At 39.9% G+C, this 12,372-nt stretch overlaps 1 protein-coding gene across 1 annotated transcript; it reads left to right on the top strand.

Annotated features, from left to right (window-relative positions):
* The first annotated feature begins 6,798 nt into the window (after positions 1-6,798).
* On the top strand, positions 6,799-11,013 carry LOC114552843 (extracellular calcium-sensing receptor). Its single transcript, XM_028573938.1, has 8 exons — positions 6,799-6,896; positions 7,312-7,606; positions 7,700-7,989; positions 8,277-8,572; positions 8,819-9,024; positions 9,157-9,378; positions 9,816-9,939; positions 10,031-11,013. Exons 1-8 carry the CDS (start codon positions 6,838-6,840, stop codon positions 10,933-10,935), a joined length of 2,397 nt encoding a protein of 798 aa, XP_028429739.1. The 5' UTR covers positions 6,799-6,837; the 3' UTR covers positions 10,936-11,013.
* Positions 11,014-12,372: the final 1,359 nt, after the last annotated feature.

Below are 12,372 nucleotides of genomic sequence, written 5' to 3' on the forward strand. Positions count from 1 at the left end.
AAAACCCCAATGCCCTTTTTGGTTTAATGTACCATTTATTTAAAGGGGTGATAGAATGCAAAACTGATTTTACCTTGTCATAGTTGAAAAATGACAGTTTGGTGGGTAAATAGGACATACATAGAACCTAAAAATCCCATTGACCCCTCTTTCCTCTGTAAATCTCACAATTTGAAACTGCCTCTGAAAACAGGCAAATCCCTTCTCCTCATTTGGCTCTAGTCTCTCTCTTTGTCACGCCCCCAACATTTACATAGGCTACACAACTGACGTGAGATCAAGTAGTCTTCTGAATCTAGGTTACGCAGATCTCTGCTATTACAAAATTACAAAAGCCAGGGTGAGCATTTTCAGAAACGCCGGTTACAGTGTTGTCGTGTGGACAGTATAACCGGGTTTTTTGCCTTGCGACGTCAGAGTGTGCGCCGTTATCCGCTGTGTTTGACGTCATATTGTGCGCCGCTAACTGCTTTGTTGATGGTTGTTGACGATTCTTTGCAATGGCGGATGTAGCCCAAATCGTGCTTATAATAACTGTGCTGCTAACAGGGCTTCTAACATGTATACAGATACATGCTCAATTATATCACTATATTGAGGAACAAAGGCGTCAGAATGCAATTCTACGCAGGGCACTGGTAATGACAACACTCCCAGTCCTGCGACACAGACCCCGCCGCCACCGACGCCGGTTTTGGACGAGACCCGGTCGGACCTCTAGTTGGTGGGACAACTTTGAGCACGAAGTGGTTGTTGCTGAAGAATGGAGAGAGAATTTTCGTATGTCGAGAACATCGCTGTTGAAATTGAGTGACCTGCTTCGCCCGCACATTGAAGGGCATTGAACTGTAATGAGATCGCCTGTCAGTGTTGTCAAAAAGGTTGCCTGCACACTGTACTATTTAGCAGACGAGGGGAGATTACGCAAGACGGCAAACGCCTTCGGAATATCTAGACAGGTGGTGTCAAAAATAGTAAGGCATGTATGTGAATCAATTACAGTCCACTTGGGACCTATGTATATACAGTCACCTGTCACTGAGTGCAAAGTAAAGGAACTTGTAGAGGGGTTTCACCGAGCCCATGGCATTCCTCAGTGCATTGGTGCCGTGGATGGGATCCATGTCGAAATAAAACAGCCATCTACAAATTCGATGGATTACTTAAACAGAAAGGGGAGGTTTTCTATTAACATCTAAGCCACATGTGACTACAAATATTCATTTTTTGATGTCATAGTCAAATGGCCAGGTAGTGTCCATGATGTATGTTTGCAAATTCGACGCTGAACACACAATTGAAAAATGGCACGATCCCCTCCTCAAAAAAACAAATATTAGAACATGAGGAATCCATTCCAGTTTTTCTTCTTGGGGACCCAGCGTATCCTTTGCTTCCTTACCTGATGAAGGAATACGCAAATGGGGGAAGCACTGTTCAAGAACAGTATTTTGGACTCTCCATATGTCGAGCCAGAATGGTGATTGAATGCGCCTTTGGCAGACTAAAAGAAAGATTTGGAGCATTGAGAAGGGCAATGGACATTAATATAAACAACCTTCCCTTTGTCATCTATGCCTGTTTTGTGCTCCATAACTACTGTGAGGCCACCAAGGAGACGATGGATGAGAACAGAGTCAATGACGCAATTCAGCACGATAAGGACAACCAGCCAGACACACAGACTTATTTCAGAGCCGACTGCTTAACAGCAGAAGGGAAAAGGGTCAGGAGAGTTCTTACTGAATTTCTTGATCCATAAAAGGGACTGTGGCCACAGTCTTCTCTGCCTAGTACATGAGAGTGTGTTACATTCCAGTCAAATTTGGTTAACCTGAAAAACTGTTAAGTGCCTTAAGTTAAAAATTGTTGCTGTTTTTTGTTCTAGGAAATCAGTTAAAGCAATTTTCTATGAAAATTTGAGTTTACAGAAAAAACACGTGAGTTTACAGCATCTACAGTTCACAGTATTGTCTTATGTTAAATAAACACTCAGACATGTACAACTTTATAACTTTTTTTTATTGAAAACATTCACATTATTGTGACTGAATAAAGAAATTTAATAAAAAAATCACAATCTGCCTGAGTACTGTTTCAGCACAATTTAACAAATCAGGATCCATTTTAAAAAATCTTTCAGGAGCATAACTTAAAGAATGAACTGACCTCTTAACTTAAAAGTAGGCTGGCTTCCTTTACAGAAAATCTTTCGTACTATAAACAAAGGGTTTGACAGTCCATTATTAAAAAAACAGACCTTATTTTACACATTGTTTTCTACATAAAATATTGAAGCCATTTAAAACAAATGTAATACATTTAACACCTCAAAAAAAGGTAAACTTAAACAGTCTTTTGAAGACAAAGTGAAAGTATAATAAATTAAATATGAAGATGCAGCCCAAACAACAGCTTTCTAATGTTTTTTTGTCAAGAACTTCAGATGTCATCCTGGTAAATTGCTTGTGTGAATGAAAACGGTGTGAATCCCTGCACAGGTGAGGTAGAGCCAGGTGTGTGTTGTGACACACTTACGGTAGTGTTGGGTGGAAATGTGGTAGGAGGAGTGTTGGGTGGAAATGTGGCAGGTGGAGTGTTGAGTGAAAATGTGGCAGGTGGAGTTGAGTGAAAATGTGTTGGGTGGAAATCTGGCAGGTGTATTGGGTGGTGGTGGTGGTGCAGATGCATACACATGTCCATAAGGACCCCTGTTTTGGTATGGTGACATGTTGAATGGTTGTGGTGGTGGTTGCATTATAACTTGTCTCAGCAGTGAAAACCCATATTCAATTGAGCTTGTCAGACTCTCAAGATTGGTTGATAATTTTCTGAAATTTTCAGATTGCTTCTCTGATGTCTCCATCAGGTCCAGAATTCTTTTTTTTATCCGGATGTCTTCCTCGGCTGCATGCAGAAACTGAGTCTCAGCTGGAAGCTTTCTTTTAAGTCTGTCCTGTTTGTGTCCTGTGAGTTTTGCCTGAAAAAAAATTTAAAAAGTAGATTAAAATAATTATTTCAAGAAAATTTCAACTCCATAGGCCAAGATGATAAAAATGATACAAAACACACCATTGTTGTAATAAAGCTAAGTACACTTACATTGTACTTAAGAACAGATTTGTGTAACTTATGTTTAGAGTATTTCCAATGTCTAATACTGCAGTTGATCATTAATACCCACCAGTTAATAAAGTACTTAAGTAACATTAACATGATTAACACATTGATAAGTTATCCAGTAATAATTTTTTATTATTATTATTATTAAATTAATTCAGCATTTTTTCTTTTGATACTTAGTCTTTTCATGCTTTTTGTTGAAACGTATATTCTTATACCTTTGTACTTTTAACATTTTGAATGCAGGACTTTTAATTGTAACAGTGTACCGTTCTACTTTCCTATTGCTACGTTTATTTAAACAAATGATCCGGTACTCATTCCACCACTGCAACAGACACACCGGTACCTGCATGTATATAGAGTTAATCTACATTCAACTTTTATAAACAAATGCACTTCTAAATGGTCAACGATTAATAATACATACATTAAGTAGAGCTCTCCTCTCCTTCACCACTGAGGGGGTCAAATTGCTGCCATCAGAGTCTTGAAGTAGATCAGACACTGGAGACATTTCCGCAGCCGAGAGATCAAGTGTAGATGAAGATGCAGGATCTGAACTGCAATGAGAGGCCGTTTCAACATCTGTCGTTTCTATACCGGATTGAATGGTAGTCGTTGCAGGAGAACCACCCCATATCTGCTCACATAGTTCAAAATAAAGTAGAACCACTTTGCCATGGCCGCTTTTCCGACCGGAATCCACCGCTTGCCTGTATTTAACCCGTATTGCCTTAAGTTTATTGGTGATGATGGTCCTGGTTATATCCTCTTTGCGATGAGGAAACTCTTGGGACGTCTCAGGGTAATGCTCTAGGAACAACGCTAGGATGTCGGCATACTTGGACTGGCAAGACTCCCAGTCCACATTTTCATGTGTTTTATTAACTTTATATTCACGTGTGACATTAAGTAAAATCTCAACTTCGCCATCAGTCCAAACATACGACTCTCCCTTTCCTCTGTTCGTCATGTTGTTAGTCTAGCGGAACCAGTAATAACTTTTTTCTAGGCTTCTGATTGGCCAAGGTGACTTTACGATTTGTGTTATATCGCCGCCTGCTGGTGTGGCATGCTCTTGACAGCGCTTGACAGCATGTTTTTGCGTTTTCATGTGGACGGAGATTTATTTTAAACCGAGCATGTGTGGACGGGTTTTTTTTTTAAAACGGAGGAGAAAAAACTCTGGTTATAAAAATACCCGTGTCCGTGTGGACTAGGCCTGAGAGTGAGAGCTTGTTAAGCCCGCAATCTCTTACCACAGGTTAAAGTTAATCTTATAATGGATATGTGTGTTAAGTTATTTAAACAAATGATCGGGGAAATAAACGCCTGTTGTCCACGAGTATCATTGATAGAGCCCGCGGTGAGCTGGAGTCCATCAATGAGAGCTAGCTAGCCTCCTCCTAACGAGACCTCTGAAATTCACAAAAATGCATTCAATTGAAATCGGACAAGTGTTAGCTAAGCTTTGTAAGGCCTTTTGGTAGCTGTGATATACATGCTGTGACAAAATTCAAAGTGTAAATATACTCTAGTTATGCCAAAAGTGTAGCTAGCTAGCCACTATCTTTACCCATTGGATTGAAGGGACACTAGCAGCTAACGAAACCCCTCATATTCACAAAAATGCATTAAATTGAAATCGAACAAGTGTTAGCTAAGCTTTGTAAGACCTTTTGGTAGCTGTGATATACATGCCGTGACTAAATTCAAACTGTAAATATACTCTAGTTATGCCGAAAGTGTAGCTAGCTAGCCACTATCTTTACCCATTGGATTGAAGGGACACTAGCAGCTAACGAAACCCCTCATATTCACAAAAATGCATTAAATTGAAATCGGACACAATTGTTAGCTTTGTAAGACCTTGGGGTAGCTTTACTATAAGTGGCGTGACAAAATTCAAACTGTCAACTGCTCAGGCCCGGTAGTCCACTAACCCAGAAACGGTGACTTTGCCCTGGGCTCGTCAGACTGTGTGGAGCTCCTGAAGTCCTTACCAAATTTGCAATTAGCCATCAGTTTTCATATTTGAGCTTTATGTTGTTGATTTCTCGCATAAAAAAGTCTCAGAAGTGAATTTAATAATGAAATAGCAGACAAAAAATGTATAAATACTCCACTACTTGTCGCCAATGTATTTGTATGTGGGTCGCTCCACCAATCAGCGTGCAGCTCATTTAAATATTCATGAGCATACCATATTTGGAAGAAAAGCTCTTGTTCAAAATAGGGCCATATTCACAGGGTAGTTAATGGCCCACAGACAAGCACTTGGGCCATTTTCAGCCCAACCAATGTTACATACCCTATTAGGAGACCTTAAGGAACATTGTGAAATACCCTATATAATCATTCTATCACCCCTTCAATTAAATATTCATTTTATTTATGATTTAGTTTCTCCTCCTCACTGTTTTACAGGTTTTTACTCAGCTGAAGAAAGTACATTTTTCCCAAAACGGTTATGATGTGTCATTTGATGCCAACGGTGATCCTGTGGCCAGATATGAGCTAGTTAACTGGCAAAAAAGTCAGAGTGGCAGGATTGAGATGGTGACAGTAGGGCAATACGATGCATCACTGCCGGTGGGATTGAGATGTTTCTCTATGTGCCAGGTTCCTGTGTCAGTGTGCACTGACAGCTGTCATCCAGGAACTCGTAAAGTGCTGCAGAAAGGAAAACCCACCTGCTGTTATGATTGTATACTGTGTCCTGAGGGAGGGATTAGTAATGCTACAGGTCTTGTTTTTTCTCCTAATACATAGCTGATGTACTGTACAAAATCAAATATACATTATGACTGCTAAAAGCCCTTTTTGTTTTATTTTTTCAGATGCCGCTGATTGTTTTCCTTGCCCCAAGGAGTTCTGGCCTAATGCAGAGAGAGACACTTGTCTCCCCAAACCTGTAGAGTTTCTTTCCTACAACGAGGTCCTAGGAATCACCCTGGCTACATTCTCAGTTGGTGGTGCCTGTCTGGCCATTATAACAGCAGCTGTGTTCTATCGTCACAGGACATCACCGATTGTCAGGGCCAACAACTCTGAGCTGAGCTTCCTGCTGCTCTTCTCCCTGACTCTTCAATAATTTCAATAATTCTCTGTATCCGCCTTACTTAATATGCAAATAAACAGCACACCCCATTAAAGGTAGACATGTGTTAGGCTTAACTGTAATGAGCTCAAACAAATCAAAAAAGATGAAAGGGTAGGACAAAAATTTTATATCTGCTGTTTACATTGAAAGATTCATGGACACTAAATGCAGATTATTATTGTATTATTATATTGTACGTACAGCCTACAAAATATGCTTTGACAATATTGCATCAAAGACCAATGGGTGAGGGCATCCTCTGTCTGATGTCGAGTCAGCTGATGTACCGTAGTAGGAGGGAATCTTTTGTCTGAAAATCTATATAAACCAGTGTAAAGACACAGTATTCTCATCCAGATAGTCGAGGGATGGAGATCTCTGCTCTATGTATTGGCCTGATCCTGTCTCTGGGTTTGTGTGGGCTGAACTCAGATGGTTCTGAGGATGATGTTAAACAAAGGACTGGGCTTACTGAGGATAGGATTGGTGCTGGTGTCAGCACTCAGACTTCATCTGTGAAATGTAAGCTCCAGGGTACCACTCGTCTCCCTGTGTTCTCAATGGATGGTGACTACGTTATTGGGGGTGTTTTCTCTATACACCACTACATGAACACAGTGAAGCATAACTACATCACCATGCCTGAGCCACTAAGATGCACAGGAAGGTTAGTAAGAGGGAGAAGTTGGGGATAAGAGAATGTTAGTCTGTGTGGGGATAGAAATGTTTTGATTTGTATGATGTGATTACAATTGTATTGGAAAAGTTTTGTAAAGAATCAAAAAACTAAATAAACAAATCTTTTTTTTTTCACATACATTTCCAAATCAGTAGGTAATATTCGCAGTTGGAAATACTAGATATGAAAAATTTGATTTTTGTATTTTTTAACATATAAGTTTAACCTAGATGAAAAAAACGACTTTAGATTTAGTTGACTCCATGCATTTGATTATTATGAATGTTGGACTGATATCTAATCCTGTGTTTTGGATTTTGGTGGTTGTTTCTCCCGTTTGATGTATTTTCTGTTAAAATTGTGAATTGTAAATTTGAACAGTGACATAAGTGTCTGTGTGCAGCATTGACTCCCGTGAACTGCGCTTCTCACGTGCAATGATCTTCGCCATCGAGGAGATAAACAACAGCACGGAGCTGCTGCCCGGAATCAAACTTGGTTATCAGATCTACGACTCGTGCGCCTCGGTGCCCGTGGCGGTGCATGTGGCATTCCAGCTTTCAAATGGCCTGGACCCGGTGTTTTACACCGGTGACAATTGCTCACAATCTGGTATGGTGAAGGCTGTCGTTGGTGAGTCTGGGTCCTCGCCATCCATCAGCATGTCGCGCATCATCGGGCCCTGTAACATTCCTCAAGTAAATATTCAGAATTTCTGGCAAACTGTGTAATACAGAACAGTGCTGTTTTTGCCTGTCCCGTGAAATAATTACACTGTTACTTCCCTTTAGGTGAGCCACTTTGCCACTTGTGCATGTCTGTCCAATAAGCAGCAGTACCCAAATTTCTTCAGAACAATCCCTAGTGATCAGTTCCAGGCTGACGCGCTGGCCAAGCTGGTAAAACACTTCGGCTGGACTTGGATAGGTGCTGTCCGGTCAGATTCGGACTATGGCAATAATGGTATGGCGTCTTTCCTGGACGCAGCACACAGAGAGGGGATCTGTGTGGAATACTCTGAATCTTTCTATCGGACCCACCCACGTAGCAGGTTCCAGAGAGTAGCTGACGTTATCCGCAGGTTTGATGTTCCCTGTGTTAACACTGACCTTCTGCAGACAAAAGCACAACATTGTTTAGGCAAATATAATATTGAAGATTGTTTTATTATATTAGTGAAAATTCGGAAATGTATCTTTTTTTCATGACGTTACTTTCTCAAATATATTACTGATATTGTTATCAGTGAGACCAAATACTAAAGTATATCTAATGTTTGTATGAACTATCTTGATACATAATTAAAAATGCTAATTTAATATTTTTACTGATATAGGCCTAATGCAATGCACTTTAATTTCTCTCCAGGTCGACAGCTATGGTTGTTGTGGCATTTGCAGCCGCTGGAGACCTGAGGCTTCTGCTGGAGGAGCTGTTGCTTGAGCCTTCCCCACCTCGCCAGTGGATAGGCAGTGAAGCCTGGGTAACAAACACAGACATGCTGAGGTTCAGCTTCTGTGCTGGAGCCATCGGATTTGCAATTGAGCGATCTGTCATCCCAGGTCTGAGAGACTTCTTGCTGGATCTCTCTCGCTCTAAAGTGGCTGCCTCTCCAGTGCTTACTGAGTTCTGGGAGGATGCATTCAACTGCAGGCTAGGAAAAAGTGAGAAAGTTGTATATAGACAGTCTCCAGGCCACCAAGCTCAATACAGATTAAAAATTCAAAGGAAAAGGTGTGGATATCGTATGCCTTTTACTATTGTGACCAATTGTCTTATGCCTGATTTGTGTTCATGAGAGCTAGTATACAATGAGTTTCTGCAAGCCATGTTTGGCAGGTTAAGAAAAGCAAAAATGTAATAATAATAAACACAAGAAAGAATGATAATGCTGTCTCTGTGTGTTTCAGGTGCAGCTATAGATAAGAGATTATGTGATGGAACTGAAGACATAAAGACGCTCCAGAGCCCGTACACTGACACATCTCAGCTCCGGATCACTAACATGGTATACAAGGCTGTTTATGCAATAGCTCATGCTATTCATAAATCAGTGTGTCAGAAAACAAATTCTACAACTCAGTGTGACAAAGTCACCAGGATAGAATCCAAAGAGGTCAGTTGAATGTAAGGAAAAACCCTGATGCCTTTTTTGCCGTAATGTACCTTCTCTGAAATGAGGTATTCATTTTATTTAACATTAGTTCCTTGCTCTCCCTCACCGTTTTCCTTTATTTCATCTTGACAGGTTCTTACTCAGCTGAAGAAAGCAAATTTTTCCCAAAATGGTTATGATGTGTCATTTGATGCCAACGGGGATCCTGTGGCCAGATATGAGCTGGTTAACTGGCAAAAGAGTGAGAGTGGCAGCATTGAGATGGTGACAGTAGGGCACTATGATGCATCACTGCCGGTGGGCCAGAAGTTCCGTATCAACAGGAACATCACCTGGGTGGACGGTGGGACACAAGTAAGGAGCACAAAAGCAATAATTTAACATATTAAAATTTGGCGATCTTGAAGGATAAGTGTTTTTGGTCCATGTTTGTGAAGTCCTTATTGGCTGTAAAGAAATTCCAAAGTTACAGTATTTTGAGAGTCCCCCTTTATATTTTCTTTAAAAAGACAGTATCTAAAATATTGTAACTTTGAAAGATATTCACTCGATTTGTCCAGTTCAGACTGCTGAATCATTATATAAGCTTCAGTTGTATTTTGTCCCCCAGTAATTACATTGACATGGCTTTAGGAGGGGTTACAGTTTGGTTACAATGACCAATACACTTTTCACTATACATAATGACATATGAGTATTGTTTTAAGACAGACTTGGAAAACATTTGAATCTATTCTTTAATCCTCAGAGTTTAAGAGCACACCTGAATATGTATGAGTTTGTCTTGCCAGGTGCCTGTGTCAGTGTGCACTGACAGCTGTCCTCCAGGAACTCATAAAGTGCTGCAGAAAGGAAAACCCATCTGCTGTTATGATTGTATACTGTGTCCTGAGGGAGAGATTAGCAATGCTACAGGTATTGTTTTTTCTCCTAATCCATAGCCGATGTACTGTACAAAATCAAACTGCATTAACTGCTAAAAGCCCTTTTTGTTTTATTTTTCCAGATTCCCCTGATTGTTTCCCTTGCCCCAAGGAGTTCTGGCCCAATGAAGAGAGAGACACTTGTCTTCCCAAACCTGTAGAGTTTCTTTCCTACAACGAGGTCCTAGGAATCATCCTGGCTACATTCTCAGTTGGTGGTGCCTGTCTGGCCATTATAACAGCGGCTGTGTTCTATCGCCACAGGACATCCCCGATTGTCAGGGCCAACAACTCTGAGCTGAGCTTCCTGCTGCTCTTCTCCCTGACTCTATGTTTCTTATGTTCATTAACTTTCATTGGAGCACCCTCTGAGTGGTCCTGCATGCTGCGCCACACAGCGTTTGGAATCACCTTTGTCCTTTGTATGTCTTGTGTTCTTGGAAAAACAATAGTAGTGTTAATGGCCTTCAAAGCTACACTCCCAAGTAGTAATGTGATGAAATGGTTTGGTCCTCCACAGCAAAGAATGACTGTAGTGTCTTTCACGATTATTCAAGTTTTAATATGTACTATTTGGTTGGGTCTTAGCCCCCCTTTTCCAATGAAAAACCTAACTATATACAAAAAGAGAATCATCCTGGAGTGTGCATTAGGCTCAGCTATTGGGTTCTGGGCTGTGCTCGGGTACATAGGCCTACTGGCTGTCTTTTGCTTTGTGTTAGCTGTCCTAGCTCGGAAATTACCTGATAATTTTAATGAAGCCAAGCTCATCACCTTCAGCATGCTGATATTCTGTGCAGTCTGGATCACCTTCATTCCTGCATATCTCAGCTCTCCTGGGAAATTTACTGTTGCTGTGGAGATATTTGCCATTCTGGCCTCCAGTTTTGGACTAATACTGTGTATATTTGCTCCAAAGTGTTTCATTATATTGTTTAAGCCAGAGAAGAACACCAAGAAACATTTAATGAACAAAAATCCATCCTAAGACATCTGAGGTTTGGAAATATTTAAGATGGCAACATACAGTATAAAGCTTATGCTGAGCACATCCATCAATTATTTATATTTACAAATATTTCCCTAATTTTAATGTAATTTTGTCAATGTCCTTAGTTGTACTTCATAAACCTTTTTCATCATGCACTATAAAATATAAAATAAAGTGATTAAATAAAGTCCAAATACATAACATCTGTCCTGAGGTCTTTCTGTACAATTCATAAAATCATTGCTATTTGAGTAATACATCTCTATGGCTAAAATACAGTTTAAATGGGGGGAATATGAAACATCAGAAGACAAAATTCTTCATTTTGTTATAGCACCCATCCCTAAATCCCCAAATGGCTCAACTAACTGTTGCAATTCATGTAGAATTTCTAAACAATAGTGCTAGCAAGACAAGTTAATTTAGGTAGCACGTTTAAAAACTGGAGGATCCCCTGGAGTTGACCATAGTGCTATGCAAGTTAAAGTGAACCACACAATCTTAACCGGTAATGTCACCAAAAACAACAAAAACAAATAATAAATGGCAATGGAAAAATACAAGGCAATTTATTATTTCTACAAATCTAAAACAGAAAAAAAACTTGTAAGCTCAGTTACTGTATAAAATACTTAAGTATATTAAAACGACTTAGAGCAAACAAAGACCATTGAAAAAAAGTATTGTACGTCTTGAGTTTTGTGTTTTGTTTGGTGCCACTTCCGCAGCGCTGTGGAGGAAGGTCTGGCAATGCGAGACTACTCTAATCCAATCATAATTGTCATGGGCGGCGCTAAGTTCTAGACGCAGCAACGGTGTCTCTGCAAAATAGTATCATGAAGAAACTTCTTTTGGTGAAACCTTTGCACCTCGCAAAAGAAAACCTCTCATTAATATATTAAATTAAGTTAACTGTGCACACAATACAGTAACGAGAGCTATTTAAATTAGCTGGATACATGGTTAAACATAATTCGTTTTGGGACCTTTAGTCAAAATAGCCATGACCCTTCCCTCGCCAGTAATAATTTTTCTATGACCCTCCAAAATGATTTGGAAAAAAGGAACAACCCTCCCCAAACAATTAATCAATCCCTTCTGTACTGGTTTATTCTTGGTAAAGATATACAGATTACCATTGTTTTATTACAGCAACAATATACATGATTAAACCTCTGCATTCTCACCTGACGCATCACACTCCTCTGTTATGGTTTGGTGTCTATTTCAGTAGATTTACTCACTAACGTTGTTGTGGAAACATAATAAACATGGAAACTAAATGCACACTTCCTGCATTACTGCATTACTTCAAATACTAAGTTACTCCTTTAGTAAACTAGTATTCACATGAAATAAACAATAAAACATTAAGACCATTCAGCAAAGCACTCTGGTTAACATTCAACACACAAACTGGTTGCTATGGACTCG

This window comes from Perca flavescens, chromosome 3, assembly GCF_004354835.1.
Source record: "Perca flavescens isolate YP-PL-M2 chromosome 3, PFLA_1.0, whole genome shotgun sequence".
Lineage (NCBI taxonomy): Eukaryota > Metazoa > Chordata > Actinopteri > Perciformes > Percidae > Perca > Perca flavescens.